This window comes from Lepidothrix coronata, unplaced genomic scaffold, assembly GCF_001604755.1.
Source record: "Lepidothrix coronata isolate B3197 unplaced genomic scaffold, Lepidothrix_coronata-1.0 Scaffold79, whole genome shotgun sequence".
Lineage (NCBI taxonomy): Eukaryota > Metazoa > Chordata > Aves > Passeriformes > Pipridae > Lepidothrix > Lepidothrix coronata.
The window spans coordinates 2955358-2976527 of NW_016690259.1; the positions used below are offsets into that span (position 1 = coordinate 2955358).

Genomic DNA, 21170 nt, shown 5'->3' on the forward strand with positions numbered 1-21170 from the left:
CTCTCTGCAGCCAGCCTTGGCTCAGGCAGGCAGAGTGGCACAGGGAAGGCTGTGCTGCCACTTGGTCTGGGTGGCCTTGGTGGAACCCCGTGTACACGGTGCTTCTTTTCAAGCAAGACACCACTATGGGCGGTTGTATCCCCAGACTCCTGCCAGCTTTCTGTCTGCAGACTTTTTTGCACCCTAGCTGCAGAGGAATTGGGAAAAGTGACAGGAACATAGGACAGTAAGATATTTCATGTATCAGATTCAATTCTTTTCTGTAATAGGTGGCATTATGCAATCTTATTCATTACCAAGCTCCATCTTAAACCCCGTTGCCCTTATATTTGTATGAGGATGCCGTTTCAGAAGCTCATTCTTTGAAGAGCTGGGACCATTCTCTTTTCAGCCTAAATTTATTCACAGCAAGTTCTGCTTTTGTTGTTTTACCAGTGTTGTCCTTCAGCTTTGATAATTCTCCCTTGTGATGTTCACCATCTCATGTGCCATCTTGCATTCCTCTAATCCTATCTTCATCTTGGAAAAGTAAGCCAGCCAGTGTCTTTTAGTCTCTTCTGGTATGATAGGGTTTCCATTTCCTAGCCTATTTCTGCCTCTGTTTAGGGAAACTAATTTCTGCAAATATGATTAGGCAGAACTATATATGCTCTTTCATAGGAGGTTTTACCAGTGACTTTTTCAGTGACATGCAATCTTCTATATGTATATTAGAAATGCCTCTCCTTTGTAACTAGAACATGCTGATGACTCTCTTGCTAATCAAATAGTAACATGTTTTTTCTTTCCTTTATAATTTCAGTTGATGATTTCAGCATGCAACAGAAATTCCTGTTCCTATATTCTAGGCATATGACCTTGTAATCTGAATTGTTTCACTTGTTATTCTAGCTCTCAAGATTATTTCTTTAATACTGTGAAATCTCCGCATATTGATATTGCTTTCATTAATGCAATTCTGCTTCGGGTTTTTTGTGTTAAAGCTATTAAAGAGTATTTTTGAGTACAGTGGGTACAAAGTTCAGTCATTGAGATTTAAGCTTAGTGGCCTCCTCTGTGCAAACCACTTCCCTTCATAGCCATTTTATAAGAAAATTGCAACGTTGTGTATTTAAGTGGAAAAGCACTCTTTGTAGGGCATTAAGTGTATAAGATCCCCAAGGAGTACAAAATAATTAGGAAAGATTATTAAAAGATGTGTGAAAGTAATGCAGTGATCAGAGCATTTAGTGGAGAGAAAAAAACAACAAGCCAAACCAAAAAGAACCAAAACCCCCCCACTAAATAAGTAATGATATATTGATGGATTTGGCCTGAAATAAAGGTGAAGTATTCCTGATCAGCAGCAGTATCACAGGCAGGAAGGTCAATTCTCATGGGTAAGCTGTTAGGTCTGGTACCCAAGGAAATAACAGTGAAATCTCCAACAGCTGTCAGAAAGGGACTCATCAGACCCATAGAAGTCATGGTATCTCCCTGATAATCTGTGGTGAATTCCTAATACTCTGAGAAGGGAAGAAAGTTGTTTCCTATAGTCTGTAGATGTGGGGAATTGCTCCCCTTACTTTTTCAGGCATTTTGTATGTTAATAACACATTTCTTTATTAGTATTACTGTCCAGATAAGCTCACTTTTACTCAAAAATGGAAATAAAATAGTTTTGATGTCCACATTAATCAAACTCACTTTGCTCAAAAATTACCATAGTATCAAAGTAATATCTAATACAAAGCCAAATCCAAAACAATTCAATAATTTCATCTGTCCCCTGTAAGAATAGCAAAATGGCCTTTTCTACCCTAGCAAAAGTGAGGGAGAAGAAATTAATATTTTCATTTCAAACAGTCACTTTAAAAGGACACTTTATCTTCTGTTTTATAAGACTCTTCTTTTGACAGAATAGAGTTTGGTTTTATGTCAGACTATCCAGTTCAGTTCAGATCACTAGATAAATTAAAAACCTGATCTTATGCTGATGTTCCTGACCCTTAGCCAATCTTTAATGTGTTTTAATAGTTTTCCACTATGTCATTGACTTCTGCAAATCAAACCTGCCTTCATGAAATCCAGATGAGTGATATTCCCTATTCCATTTCTGTCTGGTTCATTAATATTGGTGAAAACTCTAGCCATGGGTTTTTGGGAGTGTTTTTTCTCCATGTATATCTGTGTGTCACATAATATTTCATTATTTTCTCTCCTGTTCACCAATGACCTGGTATTCTCCTTCATGTACACTGACAGCACTAAATATTGAAACAATCCCATCTGTAGTGGATTAAATTTAAAACAAAAAAACCCAAAAAACAAACAACATCTTTTTGTGTAAATTTACTACTACTTGCAAAGCTGTAATTTTGATGGTCGTGAAATGAATTTCACATGGCTAAAATAAACTTTTGGAACTGGACTATATAGGATTTGGGGAGTTATAGTCCATAAATAGCCCTCGTTTATTAAATTTTGCCACAGCTAAATTTACTGGTGGTGTTTGTTTCAATAAAACAAAGCCAGTAAATCTTCTGTGCTCTAGTACCTTTCTGAAATGCATCAGAGCCTCCTCTGTCATGTGTGTCCACACTCTTTACTGACCTGTAAGATGACAGATAGGCCATTCTTCTTATTCAGAAATGTCCAGAATCAGTAGCACGATACTTAGTTCAGTAGAAATCTGGAAACATAGCGCAGAAGTTTTGGGATTTTGGTACTGTCAGTTGTTCTTTCATGGAATTAGTGACATTTTCCCATCTTTATGCTTACTGAACTGAGGTAATATGTGTAACAAAGTTTCCAGTATTTTCAGAACTACATGCTATTCAGCACACCTTTCTCCTGTTCCTGTTCATACTCACACCATCCTTTTCACTTAGAGGTGAACACCTGCCTGCTCCCAAGGCCTCCTCTTTGCACATTCTCCAGCACAGCAGTACTAACATCTGTGTGGCCACATTGTCAGCCAGATCAGGGGAAGCAGTGAGCTAATCTCCTGGGTTTTTTTCCTGAGAATTTGGGGGAATGTTGGGGTGTGAGCAGAGCAAAGGCAAGGCTGTACCTTTTGGCCACGTGAAATTTCAGCATTTGTGAGACTGATGTGTCTGTGACTGCGCTTAATCTTCTTTACTTTCTTCTGTTAGTGTAGTTGGAAAATACCTCCTGACGGTTTAGAGTTTGAATCATTTATCACTTGAATGTGATAAATAATCAAGCTGGTGATGTTGTGCAGATACCACATTATTTAATATGAGTTTGCATGTATCTTCCTGCCTAATTCCTTTTTAAAGATGCTTTAAAGTCAATATGACTTTATTGAGTATAAGATTAGAGTGAATCCAGCCACAGTTGCCATTTCTTCCCATGTTGCTGGTGATAGTTACCTTTCTTGGTCTCTTTTAGCCTGCTGCTAGACTTTCTCCTTTTAACTTAACCTTACAATGTCCCTGAGACCACTGTAACCACACTGCAGAAATGAAGGGACAGCTTGAGGGTTCAATTTCTGTGTAGGGGACTGTTGCCACTTCTGTCACCCTGGAAAATGTCCTTAGGTCTTAGGGGACTCTGAATCACACAAACCTTGAGGATTTCTGCTAAAGTGATCAGATGAAATGTTGGCATTTAAATTGCCCTTGTGTAGCTTCCCAGCTATGCACCCATGGAGTTAATTAGAATGATTCACACCTTCTTATAGTTGTTTGCTTACATCTGCCAAAAAAGCTTCTAACCTCACATTGTGAGTAATCCTCTGTTTACTGTAGGAAGGCTTTCTTCGCAGTCCTAAAAGCTAGAATTTGTAAAGGAAAGCTAGGGTTTAAGAGTATGATTACAAGCAATTGATTTCTAATTCATTCAGGGCAGCAGAACCTGCAGAATATTATTTTTGAGAGAATCACAGAATGGTTGAGGTATGAAGTCTAGTTCCACCACTTCCTCACAGCAGAGTTAGCTTGTTGCTCAAGGCTATATCCAGTCAGGTTTTGAATATCTCCAGGAATGGAGACTCTGGGCAACCTGTGTTTGACCTCGCTCACCATAAAAAAAAGTGTTTTCTTATGTTTAAATGGAATTTTCTGTGTTTTAATTTATGTCCCTGCCTCCTCTCCACTGTCATCACTAAGAAGAGCCTGACTTTACCTTCTTAGTCCCCCCACATCAGGTATTCATACAGGTTGGAAAGATATCACCAAGTCACCTTTTTTCCAGGCCAAACAGCCCTAGCTCTCTCAGGCTATCCTTGTATGACAGATTCTCCATTTCTTTAATCATATTTGCCAGACTTCAGACTTCTTTGAAAGTCTAAAAGAATATTTCCAGTTCTTGGCAGTTGTTTCTGTCCCTGTGATGGAACAGCAATTTTTTTTGCCAGTGTAGTTGCAAAGGGGGAGTGCACATGCATGTGAATTGGCTTACAAAGTGATTTTTTTTTCCCCTCTTGCTTATAAGCATAAGCATTATTAGTGCTTATGATCATTTTATTTGCTTTCAGTTTTGGTCTGAGTTATGAGCTCTGCCCACCCAAGACATTAGATATCCCCTTCATTTTCCTGATGATGAGAGTGCCTGACCCCTATTGGCTTCCTGGCAGGGTGGAAAAGTGAGAGTGGCACTTAATTCGCTCCCGAGGCATGCTCCATCAGGCACTTGGTCCTGCTGTTCCTTTCTATCTTGGTATTTCTGTGAAATGTGCTCGGTGGAAGCGGCACTGGAGGTAGATGCCACACAGTTGTCACTACCCAGAGAACACAATGGTAGGTTCTCTCAGTCCTCAAAAGCGACCTTTTAATTTTATTCTTCTTCTTGTACTTGGCTTGGCTTAAGATTCAACCAGATACTCTTCTTTTTGTGTATGTGTATGCACGGGTGTGCATGTGTATGTATGTTTGTATAAAAATCCATGCAGATGCATGAAAAAAGAGTATTGGAGAGATGTCCCTCTGACAAATCCAACCTGTGTGACAGCTGAAGCTGATGGACGGAAAGTTTTTGTGACAGAGTGGCAGATTGATTTGAGTAACTGATTTTAGTTCCTCATCTCTAACATCCAATTTACTTTAATTCCTCACACAAAGAGAATGCCCTGTGGGTACACATTGACTGGTGGACACTGTGCTCTCTAGAAGACTGTGAGCCATCGTGGTGGCTCTCTGCAGTCTGATAGCAAGAGACAGATAGCTGGCGAGTTGTGGAAAGTGATTCTAGGAAGTTAAGATAGTTGGACTGCTCTAGAAGTGGGCCGTGCTTGGCACAGTTCTCCAAAGCAAGACAGATTTTGCAGAATTTGTTCAACATAATTCAGTGCTAAACTGCATGATAGCAGTTCTGGCTCTAGCATGTTTTTTATCTGTCGCATCCTGTCTTCAGATTCCCACGACTGTCTGCCTGGGTGCAGCCTTCCCTCTCTGTGCACCCAGCTGCCTTGACAACCACTCGGCACCACAGCCATCGAGCAGAGGGTTCCAAATTCCCGGTTCATTTCATGGGATCATAACCACACATTGGCTGCAACTGATTACAGCATTGCGTTTCCTTTGCAGCTTTTTCTGGGTCTGCTGCCAAGCAGGTTTGCATCTTGTGCATGTGTGTTGCAGATCTGTGGCACAGTAATAGAGACTATGTCCTGAGCAGCCACATAGTTTTCATAACTAGTGAAGTCCCTCTCAGAACGGAAAATATTATTACACAGAACAAACCACTTCAAAGCATCAAATGGCCTCTTGCTCCAGCAGGCACGGTGTGTTCTCTGGCTAAAATAGAAGTGAAATGTGCAGCATGTGCATAGTTGTTCATGCCTTAGGTTTTTTTCAGCAATCAGTATTTATTGGCCATTCCCACAGCAACTGAGGGGAATGTGATGAGATCCTTCTGAGGAACCTGTGAAACTCCCGGTCAGTTGGCCAGTCTCTCTCTTGATGAAGCACAGGCTAAATAGCAGGGCTTTGCATGAATTGCTGTGGGCATATGGAGTTTGCTGCACTAATTATTTTGCCAATTGTTTACAGGACCTTCAAGATGAAAGGCATTAATTAGTACAAATAGAAAGACACACATTCAGGTCCATGTCTAATGGCTGCCTCGAAAGGCACTTCACATCTGTCTGAAAACTTGTGTTTCTTGTGTTATTATGGGCTGCCTCTATGCAGGATAAATTTTATTTTCCCTCTCATACTGTGCAGTCTTCTCATACAGACAAAAATACTAATTTTTTATTTCATTTCCCTTTTGTGTTTGTTCCTCCTAAAGCACAATCAACTTATGGTAAAGGACAGAAAAACAAAGTAATTTCACTCAAAATAAATACCTTCTGGTTTCATTTAGAATAAACCCCCTTCATTAAACCCAGCAAAACAAAAGCTGTTGAGAAATATCACCAGCATGAAATCCAAACCAAAATGACCAAAGTTAACAGTTTCATCCCATGTGACAAATAAAACTTAGCATTTGAATTTTTTTACCCTTTCAAACAGCAGATTTTGGCATCTCTTATCATTTTTTGATAAGTTTTCTGAATCTCTAATAGTTACTCAATAGCAAATGACATTTTAAAAAGTAAAATAATTGTTGCTATAAATATTTGTAAATATATAACACAAGTGGAGGTCAAATTTGAGAAGGGTTTCCTGAGCAGCTACACTCATCCAAAGTACTCATTGAGAAATGTGGGATTTTTGTCTACCATGTATTTCTTCTGGGAAGTGAATGTGGGACAACTCAGGGCTGTCCAGCAAGTTCTTGGGACCTGTGTTTTGATGCAGGTGACAGAAGATAATTTGGGACAAGAATGACCACGAAGTGGGTTTTAGGAAAGGAAGAAGGGAAAACAGCAAAATAACACGTTGGCTTCAGGAAGGACAACTGTAACCAGCTTGGAGATTTGTACGGAAAGAAGTCTTAACAACAGCTAATGACCTCTTGAGTTGAATGAGGCTTTGGGGGCTGCCTCCCACATCATGCCTATAGTAAACAGGGAAACCAAGAGTAGGCACAACTGTAACTATGTGGTGAAGTGTAGCTGTCAAACCCTAGGGACCACATGCAGCTCTGAAAGAGTCTTTGCTCACTCTGGTATTCATCATTCCTTTTATTGATGTTGTGGTTGATGGAAGAGAAGGCCTGTTTATTAAATGTCTGGGTGACACCATGCACAGACGTGCCATAAGCACTTCAGAGGACAGAACTAGAGTTCAGTCTTACCTTGAGGAACTGAAGAAACAGCCTGAAAAATAGCAGCCAATGCAGTGAGGACAAACTCTTGTGCCTGGGGGAATGGGGAGTGCCACAAAGGGGAGGGATGAATGCCCTTAAGTGCAGCTTAAGGGAGGGATGTGGATTAGTCTTGGTCAGACACTGTGTGTAAAGCTGACATTGTAGGCATTGCAGAAAGGGCAAACATCCGACTGAGATGTTGGGAATGTAAGGCAGACTTGGTAATTCTGCTCTGCAGCTGGAGCCCCCGAGTTCAATTTTGGGCTCTGTAATCCAAGAACAATGTGGAGAACAGCAGTGGTCAGAGGTTTAGAAAACATAAGCTGTGCATAGAGGTTTAAGAGTTTTGCCAATTTATTTAGTCTGGAGAAGAAAAGAGGGAAGACATGATAATGGCATTCAGATATGTAAAATGACAACTTTGAGAGGAAAATAATAAACCTTGCCTGTGTTAATGTGAGCAGAATAAGGAATAACAGACCTAAATGACAGCAGAGGAGATTGAAGTTAAACACCAAGTAAAATTTTCTAGCAATGGGATGGTTTTGCACTGGCACAAATGTCACAGGAAGCTGTGGAACCCCTGTCATGGGAGAGTTTTTAAAATAATGTTAGACAAGCACCTGTTGGGACTGATGGGTAAGTCTGGTGTGCGGCTGGTGTGTCTTCAGGTGAGGGAGAGACAACCTGGCCTCCTGAGGACCCTTCCAGCTCTAATTCTGTGATATCAATTCAGTAGCAAAGGTATAATGGTGATTAAATAACCTCTTCAGAGAGACTTGCTAGATGAGGTATTTGGTTTATAGATACTCAGCATGCTGTGTTTTAGACTCTGCATCTTACTCAAACCCATCTCTAGTTTCATAACCTCTTTTGTCTTTCTTAATATCAGAATCTTTTGTAAACTTGAACATCAGCATTGAATCAGACTGTTTCCTGAATATGAAACTTTTCCAAATGCAAGATCAACATGAAATAGAAAGACGGGTTTTAAAATTACTTTTCTTGCTCTGCAAAAAAATCGGAACACATCACTCCTGACATTTCTTTTTAGAGTTACCTTGGGATTCTCCAGACCTCACCTATCTTGCCTTGTACAAGTTTGTCTTCTATAACATTTGTCTGCCTAAGAGTAAATTAGATATAGAATTCATTAGCTATTTCGACAGATGGATAGATGGATATAATGACTTTTGTTTAAAAATAATCTAAGCAAAGCTGAGGACAAGTTTGGGGTTTTTTTCTTCTACAGCATGATTTCAATCAGAGTAAAAATTTGCCCTAAGTTGTTGCTGGGTGTTTTAGTTGAGTTTGGGGCAGTCATGGTCCTCACTGGTGCCCTGAAATTGCAACCCAAGCAGATGGGAGAATTATGCAGAAAGAAAGGATGCTTTGCAGGGATGGATGTGCTGGTGATAGGAGAGAGAGCAAGGAGAGATGTGAATATCTAAAAAGAGTGAGTTAAGGGCTCCAAGGCAATGGCAGATTCACTGCTTATCACTCAGGGAATCTGCAATAAAAGCAGTAAGAATGTTTTCTTTCACAGCAGCAACCATAAGCAGCTTGCTGAAACAGGTAAAGGTGGATCTGGCCAAATGTTTGTAGTTACTTGTTCATCTTGTGTTAATTCTTTCATGTGAGTCGGCTCAGGAAGAGGGACTCTGTCTGCGTTTGGAGCTTTGTTTTCTATTCCCCCCTCTGAGGTTTCTGGTCATCAGCTTCCTCCAGTACAGAAGCTTTTGCATCACTAAAAAAGATGCAGAAGGTTGGAAAGAAAACAAGGAAAATTTTTAAATGCCCCATAATGGTCCTAACTGTTTGAGTGATTTTTAAAAGGGTTTCTTGGAAGTGTGTCCTAAGCAGAATTGTAGGAAAGAAATTAAAAGGGTAGAAACCTATTGGCCTTATGGAAATGAATTAATTTTGGTTTAAAAATAACAATAGGAGCAAATTATCCTTTCATCAGTTCATATGAACTCAGTGTTGTAGCACCCAAAAAAAAAGTGTTACAAGCAGTGTAAATGCTTGAGATAAATGTGAGGGCCACCTGCTTGGGAGTGAATTAGAGAGAACTTACCTAAGTCCATTGTGGTACATCTTACTGTTCTCAGGAAGATACTTTCAGGAGGAAATGAAATAAAGTATATTATGCAAAAATAACAAAGAACATACTACCATGTTTTTCTCTCAATTTGATGTCAGTGTACATGGTGTAAAAATATTTTCCAATAAATGACTGCAATATTATTGCAACTTTAGTGTTCCTTAAAAATCTGCAACTCCAGCCACCTTGCACAGAATTTACATACTCATTTAAGTTTTGAGCTGGGGATTTTCTCTCTTCTTGGTTGTTTCTTAAGTTTTGAGCTTAAGAAAACAGGCGACAAAAGCAGATTTCAGAGCTTTGTAATGCAGATGAAGGTTATCACAAGCTGGGTGGTTTGCTCAGAAGTTGACTGTTGTAACAGTGAAGTTAAAATAGGTGCAAGTTTTGCCACAAAGGTGGAAGGTGGGGAGTGGCTTTCGAAGTCAGTGTGTCCCAATCTTGTCTTTGCCCTGACTTCCATCACCCTGCTTCTGACTGTCCATTTTTCAGCAATGGACCCAGTCTTAGCAGTGCAGCGGGCTTCACTGTTCTCCCGTGTTTCTCTATGAAGTCAACTTTTTATGAATGTCCCATCTTTTACCTGTTTTCATTCTTTTCCCAGACTCCAACATCTGTATCACTTCTTGGTGACCTTTTCAAGTGTTGTTGTCTATGGTTCTGCAATTGGAATACTTCTGTGCACAATATTATTGTTTCTTTTCGTGGGCAGTGCAAGCTCGTTTATTGAAATATTTCCAACTTGCATGGCTGCTGTTTTTAGAAAGAGCACCTTAAATGCTACTGATACATAAAATCACTTGGGTTCTATTTTCTTCCATATCAAGGATGTTTAAATTATCATAACATTACTGCTTTTTACCATGCTCTGTAGTAATGTTAAATATTTGCAAAGCCTTTGAGATAAAAATAAGAGCATTAAGTGGTAAAGTTTTTTATTTGGAAAGGAGATTTTCTCTGCTTCCTCTGTGGAGTTGTTCTGTCATTCAGACTGATTATGTACTGATTTGTGGGGAATATAGAAAAATTTTGTGGCAAGAAAGCAATTGCTTATCTCAGTTAATAGTGGATGAGTCTGCTCTCAAGTGAAAGATATATCCTAAACTAAGACCAGACAGGATGCTGTGATGCAGGTGGTGACAAATGAAGACTGCAGGACCAGTCAGGATCACTGATGTCTTAGATAAGTTGCGAGACATATCTTCCTAGAGAACCACAGTATCTGGAAGGATTCCACTGTTTATTTTAACTGACTTACTAGAAATAAGAATTCTGGTCCTACAAATAAAACCTTTGTGGAAGTAACTTGAAAAGGGAGTAAGATACATAGTATTTGAAGCACTGCAATTTTGTATAGTCAATATATTTTTGAGCTTGGGAATCTTTCACAGGCTCTCTGCAAACAAGCTTGCAACAGAGCCTTAATTACATATTTCATAAAAGAAGTTCTCAATTTTTAAATACGGTGTGCTTGCCAGAGGTGATAGATGAGCATGTAAAGGGACGGCTCCAAAGCAATAAAATGCATCTTTGATGATGGGAATACTGCAGAAAGTAGGAAGACAGTATAATAACATAGATAAATGCAGACAGAAGGAGGAAAGAAAATTTCTTTGAGCAAATAAATGTTTTTAAAGCAATGTTTGTGTGGTTGTCTGACCTTAATACCTTGTTTCTGAATAAATAATTTTTTGAACTTTTTGTCTTTTAGATGTAACAAAGCAGAAATAACGTTACAAATGGAACAAGCTTTTGTGACATTCCTTTAGAGCTGCATGCAGTCCTATTTACCTCTTGGGTAAACATGGGGTACTCGAAAGATCACAGAGGACAGGCGAGCAGCAATTCATGTCAGGCTGGTAGTAACCAAAAGTTAACTGATGACTGTCCCAAGTCTTTCAAAGCAAAGTGAGATGCTTTGCATCTGCATATTAGTGTTCATTCTCTTGCCATGAGCTCATAGAAACCTGGTTACCTTGTTCAGCACTGTTTCTTAGTCAGTTTATTAATATTCTGGCTTGGTAAAATTTTTTAGGTACGTTCTTCCATGGGAGCTTCCTTCTGCACCTTGTACTCTTCGCATCAAGTTTTGTCTTCTGGAGGATGAAGAGGGAGGTACCACACACCTCCTCTCCTCTCTTTTTGTATCATCTGTCATCTGCCTTTTCCTAGTTCACCTTATGTTCAGAGTTTAGCCATCTCTCCCTCTTAGCTCTCAGCCTCACACTGGGTTCTGTCACCAGAGCTTCTGGACATCTGACTTGTTTTCTTCATTGCATTTGGCTTGCAAGCAGGATTTATTGAAAATATTCTAACACTGCTCTCTATTTTCACAGGATTTCTGTTCATTTAATTTTCAGAATTACTTACCTGATATCTTCTTGACCATCTATGTGGTGTCAAGCTGTTTGAATAACCCAAAATACAACTATGACATACACTTCCAGAAGAATGGAGAGAAAATGAATTTCGACCTTCCTTGTTAAGACTTACCAGCACCTCTCACTTCCATCTCTTTAAAGAATACTTATTGCAAAGGACAATCAGTTTATATCTGTAGGATTCCATCTGACTATAAGGAACCACCCTTGTGGATTTTGTTGCTTCCAAGGTCTATGGGAGGTGTGAAGATAAAACAGAGAAGCAGCTGTTTAAGTGAGTTATAGGGTGTGAGAGCAGACAGTAAACCAGCAAAGGTTATAAATATGAATTTATCTTCTTCAAATGACACTTAAGCATACTTTTTGTTTGTTTTCTTAGCTTTGCCTTTTTCACTTTAATAGTGGTTCCATTCTTTCCATTGTTAGTATAAGGATAGAAAGTTAGGCGTGGCATTGAAAAGCAGATTAAAACATAATGTAGGATCAAACACTGTGAAGCAGTAATAGAAAAATACATAAGCTAAGTAAAAGAAAATAAGTAAACAAAGTACCACATATGAGTCCAAAGTCAGTCCCTGGGAACTTTTTGTGCCTGACAGCCACCAGCAGTCACAAGGCTGCATTGGTGACTCCAAACAGTTACTTATGTATTCAGGTCACACTTTGTCCTCTTCTTCAGTTACAGCTTCAACCAGATATGGTATCCTTCTCCAAGCATATCTTGACAAAAGACAGGGTAAAGACTTGTCAGAAGGGGTGGTTATACACTCTCCATATTTATATTACCAGTTTGAGGAGAAGAGGAAAAAAAGAATCACTGAATGTGAAAATTGAAAATAAGTGTGTGTGTGTGCAGTTATGCCCAAGAGCTTAGGAAAGGGGGAAATAGTAACTCTTTCAAGCTACTGTGCTTTGTTTGCCAGAAATTAATCTATTTGGAGGGCCAAGAGGAGGGACAGAACAATATTTCTGCAACTTATGTCCACATTGTCCTCACCTCAGGGAAAACACAGGTGGTGACAGTCCTGGCAGTTCCTAACCCCTTCTTGGACAATCAGCCTTACACAGCTACTCATTAGGAAGCTGACTTAGGGTTAGTAGGGAAATGACACCAGGTGATGCAGAAGGGCAGGAAAGGTATCCATAAAGATCTATTTCACCATATTTAATTAAATTTTACGTAAAAGTCTTACTTCTTAAATATTCTATGCAAAATTATATCAAAATAATTCTATCACTAGCCTGTAATATACTGAGTTTCTTTTCTGTCTTTGTTTCTTTTTAGTGATGTACTGGAGAACTTGGAGGCCTTTCATTTTACTAAGCATATTTTGTTTTAAACTCCAAAACCCATACAGAAATGCAGTCTATTACTTAATAGACTTAATATTACTTAATATTACTTAATAAGTTCAATATTATTTTGTCATGTGTGCTTTTCTAACAGAGAAGTTTTGAAATTTAAAGCAGAAATCAAGTCCTTTTTTGTTTGGCTGTTTTTTTTTTGTTTTCCTCTTTATTTTAGGATAGGGATGTCATGGTGAAAGATGGATTTCTATGAGACATCTCTCACAGTGGTAATTTATTATTTCACTTTAGTTGGTCCCAGTCTGTCTTCTTCCTGGCCAGTGTAAGGTATTCTTAAAGGATGACGATGCTGACTGCCTTGGTAGAAGGCTTTGGGATGCACAAACCTTTGGAACACTGTGCACAAACCAGTGTTATGGTCTCAGAGTCACTGGACCTGTCCTCACTTCGCAGAAAACACCATTCCCCAGCATTAATTAGAGATAGAGCCCAAGGACTGAATGTGGAGGTTGGCTCCCATGATATTGCAGGTCACTGGCGAGGTCAGTTCCTGGGCATGTTCTGGGAAGATTTCTAGACCACTGTATGGACACAGAGCTCCAGTTTCCAGGCTGCAGACAAAGCTGCCCAGAGGGTAAGATGGGTGGAAGTAGGTGGTTTTTCTTGGAGCTGAGAAGTCTCTCACAGAGTGCTGAGGCTCCTCTTGCAACAGACACCAACTCCCATTTGCCATGAACAAGCTAAGAGCCTTGCTGAACAGAAAAGGCACTTTGCTACAGGGAGAATAGTTGGTCAAAAGTGAAGAAAGGAGCACTGTAGTTAAGGACTCCAGGAATGAATCTTTAAAGTAAACAGAAGAACTTTCAAAACACCTACAGTATCCTCTTTTCATCAGTGAAAAATATGCAGGAGCTTTGCAAAGGACTAGCTTTCACCAGCTCAAGGTAATCAGAAAGCTGCTATTTTTCAAGCTTCCTGTGAGCTTCCCAGGATATTTTATTTCTTTTTCGTAAAATATAAAAGAGGGCTGATGACTTATGCTGAAATGAATTGTTAAGAGACTTATTTACTTAATTGAGCTTGCTTGTTTGGTATGTCTCCCAATTAATTCATTTTTGTTGTGACCATATTGAAGCAACCTACACCCTTGTGACCTTCTCTTATAATTATTACTATTTTCCTCTTTTGAAGCACTGTTTTGATTATGTACTCAAAAATCTCCACTAAAATATCTGTACCATTAGCACAGAGATTTTTCCATTGTTTGGAACTCAAGGATAGTAACAAAAAGAATCGTTCTTTATTGAAGTTCTTGGAGGTTATGGGTCACTTAAAGCCCTCAGGGGATGGGGGGTGTCTTTCTTTTTAATTTCACAAAATCACTATTTTGAATAGGCAGAGCTTGTTTTCTAGCTAGAAATTCTTTTAAGAAAAATATGTTGTTGGTTGGTAGCGCTCAGAGGTGCCTCACAATTCCTCTGGTGTGAATATTGTACATATTTCAGGGTCACAGGAGAATGTAACAGCAGCAGAAAAGGGGCTGGCAAGTATGACCATCCTGAAATTTGCTGAGATTGCTATGTGGACTCTCTGCCCCAAATGAGGCATTGTTTTTATTATTGCTTAAATTAAATACAGTATTTGACAGCTCTTTGCCTAAACCACAGTGGAGTCATCTGGACAGCTCTCTGTGAAGGAGAGGCTCTTTCAGTCATGGCAGTCACATTTGCAGTGGTGGGAGACTGTAAATGAGGGTTTGCTGATACAAGGGAGATGTTTATCCCTCAGTGCTTCATTGGATGAAGATTTTGCTGGTTTGTGCCAGCCTCCACAACAAGTAAATTACGCTCAATAAGGTGTTTTTGGACTCCTGACCCCAGCTCCTTTTCCTCACACAGTTTAAATGAAAATCCCAGACAAGTGGTTTTCCTCCATCATGGCCTGTGCACGTGCAGTGATGGAGATAGTTCTGGGCAGTGATCCCACAGGTGGTGTCAGTTTGGAGGAGGGTGCTCTGCATGTGGCAACTTTCATTCCAGTGGAACTGGAAGGTCTTTTACCAGAAATAGGTTTTACAACAAGCCCCCTCGCCACTGGCTGCTGTGTTTGGAAAGCTGCAGAGTACCCCTGTGGTTTTGTGCACCTCCTACAACAGCAGTCCGTTCTCCTCAGGCAACAGGACTCTTGCACAGAGTATTTTTTTGCTCAAGACTTGCTGATACTGTTTCTCTGACTGATTTAAGTAGTTCCACTGCTTTCCCTAGTCTCTGTCTGCTCTCTGCTCTCTTCTGTCCAAATGGAAACTGGCCATGCTTTCAACTTCTTGAAGCACTGTGTACCTTTTTTCCTTTTCCTCATTCTCAGTCCTTTTCTCTCTACTTCCTTACAGAGTGCCTTCATATCTGTGCTTTGTGCTCTGTGGAGTTTCTTTTTTTTTTGTATTGCAGACTCTCTCTGTTCCTGAAACAATTAAAATCACTTCTTTAAAGATAATGGCTCGCTCTGAGTTGCAGTTTTTCAGTAGATGGCCCTCTAAGCTGCTGGGGATTTTGATGCCTGAGGACAGCAGGTGCTGGGTAGAGCTCGCCTAGGATGCCAGCCACACACTGATGTGCTGTCTTCTTTTTTTAATGTTTTTCTGAGCAGTCTTCTGGTCTTCAGTGACAGACTGCTCATGTACATGTCGATGTGACACTTAAGGACCTGGCAGTGTTAGGCTAATGGTTGGACTCAATGATCTTGGAGGTCTTTTCCAACCTAAATGATTCTATAATTCTGTGGAGCAAAAATTGCTGTGTCAGTAGAAAAGAAACAGTCTGGAAATCTTCCTTCAGCCATGACTAATAATCCAGTGTAAAAAAATCTCAGACCAAGCCTTCTTCATGCACCAGGCAAAGGTGGGTGACTGGAAAAGACAAAGCAGTGGTCTTTCCACAAAAGCATAATTACAGTTTAATAATTAGAGTTTAATAATTAGAGTTTAACCTTGCTCACTCTTGGCTTTCTCTCTTTACGTAATCTGGTTCAACTCTTTGACTATGCCTGTGTCCAGAGCACTTTGGCTAAGCATTGTGCTTTAGAGTATGTATGAAAGGTGCTGTATGAAAGATTCATTTCCTTTCCATCATTAGGAGTTTCCTTTTTACGTGAACTCATGTGCCAGATCACACAGCATGCAGCCAAAGAGTTACATTTTACATGACACCTACAGGGCACTACTGAATGAAAACTGCAGGTCTTCAGCGTTCTTAAGACAGAACTTTATGTGTTTTTTGGCATAGAAACGGAAAAGCTGGGGCTGGAGGTGGGAAATGGATTGCCGTCTTGGAAATTTAACGACCAGCTCTTTCCCTGCGACGTGTGTGGAAAAGTGTTTGGTCGACAGCAGACTCTGTCCCGGCATCTCTCACTGCACACAGGTGAGCCAACGCTTTTTGGTTGTTCTAGCACTGAGGAATTCTGTGTGTTCATCACTGTTTGTTTAAGGGGAAGGGAAAGAAGGTAAGCAGAAGAGTGTGTGAGCCATCCCTGGCTCCTCCCACTTAGAGCAGAACCAAGAGCAGTACCAGGACAGAATGTCAGAGTGGTATTTAGGGAGTTAAATGACATTGTATTTCTTTGCAGTCTGTTTGTAATTTATCCTTTCAAAATGTGTAAATTTGACTTAGTTCAGGTTCCAGTACACCAGTCTGTAGATACCAACTGGTTAACCAAGCCTGGAGTTTTGAAGAGAAGGCACAGCCTTTTATGGGGACAGGTTTGGGGTTTTTTTGGACAGACACATCATTCACCTGATGAGCTTTTTAAATGTCACTGAACAAAAGATTTGGCCATGGTGTTTCAGACCTGTGAAACTGAAAGGATTTAATGTCTCATTCATCTTTGCTCCCATCCTACAGTTCTCAGAGGAACAGGGGCTGCTTCTGCCCCGTATCAACTTTCTTAAAGTGAATCAGCTTCAAATCAACTGAGACAAACAGAGCTTATATACAGAAGATGCTCTCTGACAGCCTGATGAGGTGCACAGCACAAAATAAGACTTGAAAGCGAGAATTTCCTATGTACTGCTGAAAAATACTGTTGGTATAATGCCAGTGTATGTTCTGCCATCTAGTACAGCCGTGCTGAGAAGGTTCAGATGCTCTGTTCCATGACCTCTTGGGGTTTCCTTGGTCCTAAGCTGCTCTACTGAATGCCTCTCCCCTAGCACTTGTAGCAGTATATTTCAAATTTAGAGCAGCAGATTCTCAGAGGAAAAGGTTGTAAAAGGTGATGTAATGTTTGGTTATTTTAATCAACTCTCCGCAAAATACAGCCTGGCACACATACAAAAACTGTGCTGCCAGGTCTTAGAAATGTTTAATGTAAAATAAAAAAAAAATAATTAAATTGTGAAGCATCAGAAACTCATGATGAATTTAATTTTTTTAACTGTTCTTTAAATGAGGTTTTTATGTTTGGAACTGGACTAATGATACAGTGTTACCTTTCCTCCCCTTTAAAGTTAAATTAAAGGATCCTTTTCATTGCCTCTCAGTATCACCTTAGCTTTTAATACAAAATCATCAACTGTCAGTGATCACTGCAAGTGATCACATGGGCAACCTCAACAATTACTAAGCCCAAAAATCCTATAAAGATGCTAGGTAAAGCAAGTAGTTTGAGACTATTGACCTGTTTCTCCGCTGGCTTTGCTGCAGCTCTCAGAGCAGCAGTTGCCCCAGTTTTCCAGTTTATAAAGTTTTATATTATCTGACTACAAATGGTAGAGCAAATTAAAAAAACTAGCGCCAAACTGCCTTCAAATTAGTTTTTTTCTGAGTAATTGCTATGAACTCCTATAAGCTTTTAAAATGTCGAGCTTCCAAAGTACCTCATCCCGAAAGCTGCTCAGAGAAACCCAAAGGAATGCGTGCTCGGTTACTGGCAGCTTTAAAAGCAGCTGGCTCCAAAACGAGGTGCACATTTAGGGGTTTATCTCTTCTTTTCCAGAAGAGAGAAAATACAAATGCCACTTGTGCCCCTATGCTGCTAAGTGCCGTGCTAACCTGAACCAGCACCTGACTGTGCACTCCGTGAAGCTGGTGAGCACAGACACCGAGGACATCGTCAGCGCTGTCACGTCCGAAGGCAGCGATGGGAAGAAGCACCCTTATTACTACAGGTGAGGACCCAGGCAAGGGCTGGGCACCAGACACTCTTATCTGCCTGCTCAGGGCACGTTGCAGGGCCACCCTTCTGGTGTTGCAGGGTAGAACCATGATGGAAGTATTTGTCTTGCCCTCACCCAGCTTAGGCTGAGCAGCAAAAACCTCGCTGGCTGCCTTGTGCTGTTTGACTTGGCTGGCCATTGGGAAGGAGTCTGGGCTTTGGCATGGGGTTGGTTTTTTCAAGTGGCTTTGTGAGGCAGCTGGGCTCTTCAAAGTGTCTTTAACTCTTTATGCAGTGTTCATTTAAGTTTTGTGTTTGGAAACACCCTGCCGTATACAAAGATTCACGGATTCTGAGCCAGCAGTGTGCCCAGGTGGCCAAGAAGGCCAATGGCATCCTGGCCTGGATCAGGAACAGTGTGGCCAGCAGAACCAGAGAAGTGATTCTTCCCCTGTACTCAGCACTGCTGAGGCCACACCTCAAGTACTGTGTCCAGTTCTGGGCCCCTCAGTTCAGGAAGGACATTGAGGTGCTGGAGCAGGTCCAGAGAAGAGCAACAAGGCTAGGGAAGGGACTGGAGCACAAGTCCGATGAGGAGAGGCTGAGGGAGCTGGGGTTGTTCAGCCTGGAAAAGAGGAGGCTCAAGGGAGACCTCATCACTCTCTACAACTCCCTGAAAGGAGGTTGTAGCCAGGTGGGGGTTGGTCTCTTCTCCCAGGCAACCAGCAGTAGGACAAGAGGCCACAGTCTTAAGCTGTGCCAGGGGAGGTTTAGGTTGGATATTAGGAAAAAAGTTTTTACAGAGAGGGTAATCAGGCATTGGAATGGGCTGCCCAGGGAAGTGGTGGATTCTCCATCCCTGGAGGATTTTAAGATGAGACCGGATGTGGCACTGAGTGCCATGGTCTAGCAACCACAGTGGCAGTGGATCAGGGGTTGGACTTGATGATCTCAGAGGTCTTTTCCAACCCAGCTGATTCCATGATTCTGTGATTCTATGAAATTTAAAGCACTGTGCTTCCAGTTGCCTCTGACAGCTCCCTTGTTTTCAGTCAATCTATGAAATCAATTAAAGTATAATAAGAATTGTTATATCAATATCCAGATTTCCTCCATTTGCTGGAGGTGTATACATTCAGTGACCAACATGGCCAAAGAAAGAAAACATCTAGGAGAATTTGCCTGAAAAATTAAAAGGAACTGCCTGGAGAAAATGGATATTTAGACGTTCTCCTTGTTGCATGTGCACTGATGTGCACTCTGCAAACTGTGATGTGCACTCTAGTGGCCAAGCAGATTACCAAATCACTCTTAGTTTTAGTCAAAGTGCCAAGAGCAGATTTAATTACAAAATCATAGAAGTAAGAAATAAATGAGACCTGCTGGATTAGATTATCTAGTCCTTCCCCCTGGGAAAGCAAAATAGTGCCCTAGAGTATATGCCTTTTTTAATCTTTTTTGGCTTGCTTTAAATGTTAATGGCCTAATCAAAGCAAGAGGAGGACTCTGCAAAAAAAGTTAAATTAAAGGGTCCTTCCCATTGCCTCTCAGTATCACTCTGTTTATGTGCTGGCTGCAAAATCTGTATCCCTCCTAATTATTTGCATAGCTGATGACTGCTGTTTTCCAGTCAAGCATAAGAAATGTTTGAACCCATTTTTACTTGCTTACACTGAAACTGCCAGGCAGTTTTGCACAAGATCCCAGTTTGGCATGGGAACCATTCCAGGGCTTGAAAATCACTCCTGGAGTGTGCAGCAAGCTCTGCGTTTGTCAGTGTATCAGCTGTACTAAACATCTTGGCAAAGCTGCAATGCCTCTTATTGCCCAAAGGAACCAGCTAGGTGATGCACAGCATCTGGAATCTGTAGTTTTTAATTAACTTTATGATTATTTAGCATCATTATAGCATGTACAGGATTGTTGCATTGTGCCTGCCCTTAATCACGTTGGCATGGCCATCAGTTCAAAGGCAGTTCAGCAGACAAAAGAATTTTGCAGTGAACATTCAGCAGTGAGGAAGAGCAGAAATCCGCGCAGTGAGTTTTCTCTGGCAAATTCGGGGAAGGGCAACACGCTTCTGTTTGTGGTTTGTTTTTTAATGTTTCTTACTCTTGAGTTCCCTTCTGCCTGCAGCTGTCATGTGTGTGGGTTTGAGACGGAGATGAATGTCCAGTTTGTCAGTCATATGTCCCTCCACGTGGATAAAGAGCAGTGGATGTTCTCCATTTGCTGCACAGCATGTGATTTTGTCACTATGGAAGAGGCAGATATGAAGGCTCATGTCAACAACAAGCACACAGGTGATGATCCCTCTCTCCCAGCTGCAGTGATCTCTCTCTTCCTTGCTTTTTAGATGCAACCTTTACACTTCCCATTAGCACTCTGCTTTCACTGAAATGCTTGCTAATTAAGGCCTGATCTCTCAAAGTTGAAGTGAATTGGACTCCAGCCAGGCAAATAATCTGGTAGTGCAGATCAAATTTCAAGCTTAGTGAAATAAATGAAGGACTACTTAGCCCTTCTTCTTCCTATTCCCCTTATCCCCCAAATCTCCTTCCCTGTTGGAGTCAGCATACTTCATTTGTTTTTCTGACTGGTTTACTATTTCATCAAAATCCTGGTTTGACTTCTGTGATGATAAGGTCACTTTGAGTGCTAAATGTGCATACCTGGCTGTAAGTCTGAAATAAACATTATGTTGAGCTTTGCTCTTGGGTGTGTTTGCCCCCACAGTCCATCAGTTTGGAATTTCACACTGAGGTTTAGTTGACACTGTGATTCAACAATACCATAAATGTAACTTTATATTAAATAACAGAACAACTTGTGTTCTTTCCCTGGTCCTGTTCACTTAATAGCCAAGGATAAGAGCAATAGCAGTTTTCCAACAGGCTCCATATGGTTAGTCCAACTAATGAAGTCTGGCATAATTTAAGGAGAAGAAAATTAGAATCCTTTTAATTAATATCTCTTATAACACCAGGCAAAAGCATTTTGCTGCCACAAACTACTCACAGTTGTGTTTA

The 21170-nt window shown here is 40.6% G+C and overlaps 1 protein-coding gene across 2 annotated transcripts in view; it reads left to right on the forward strand.

Moving 5' to 3' along the window:
- ZNF827 (zinc finger protein 827) overlaps nucleotides 1-21170 on the forward strand; it is a 103493-nt gene that overhangs the window by 75160 nt on the left and 7163 nt on the right. For both annotated transcript variants that reach the window (XM_017820136.1, XM_017820137.1), the window contains exons 9-11: nucleotides 16272-16409; nucleotides 17983-18154; nucleotides 20278-20444. In XM_017820136.1, the coding sequence (XP_017675625.1) occupies nucleotides 16272-16409; nucleotides 17983-18154; nucleotides 20278-20444 (477 nt within the window). The remainder of the gene's footprint in view (nucleotides 1-16271; nucleotides 16410-17982; nucleotides 18155-20277; nucleotides 20445-21170) is intronic.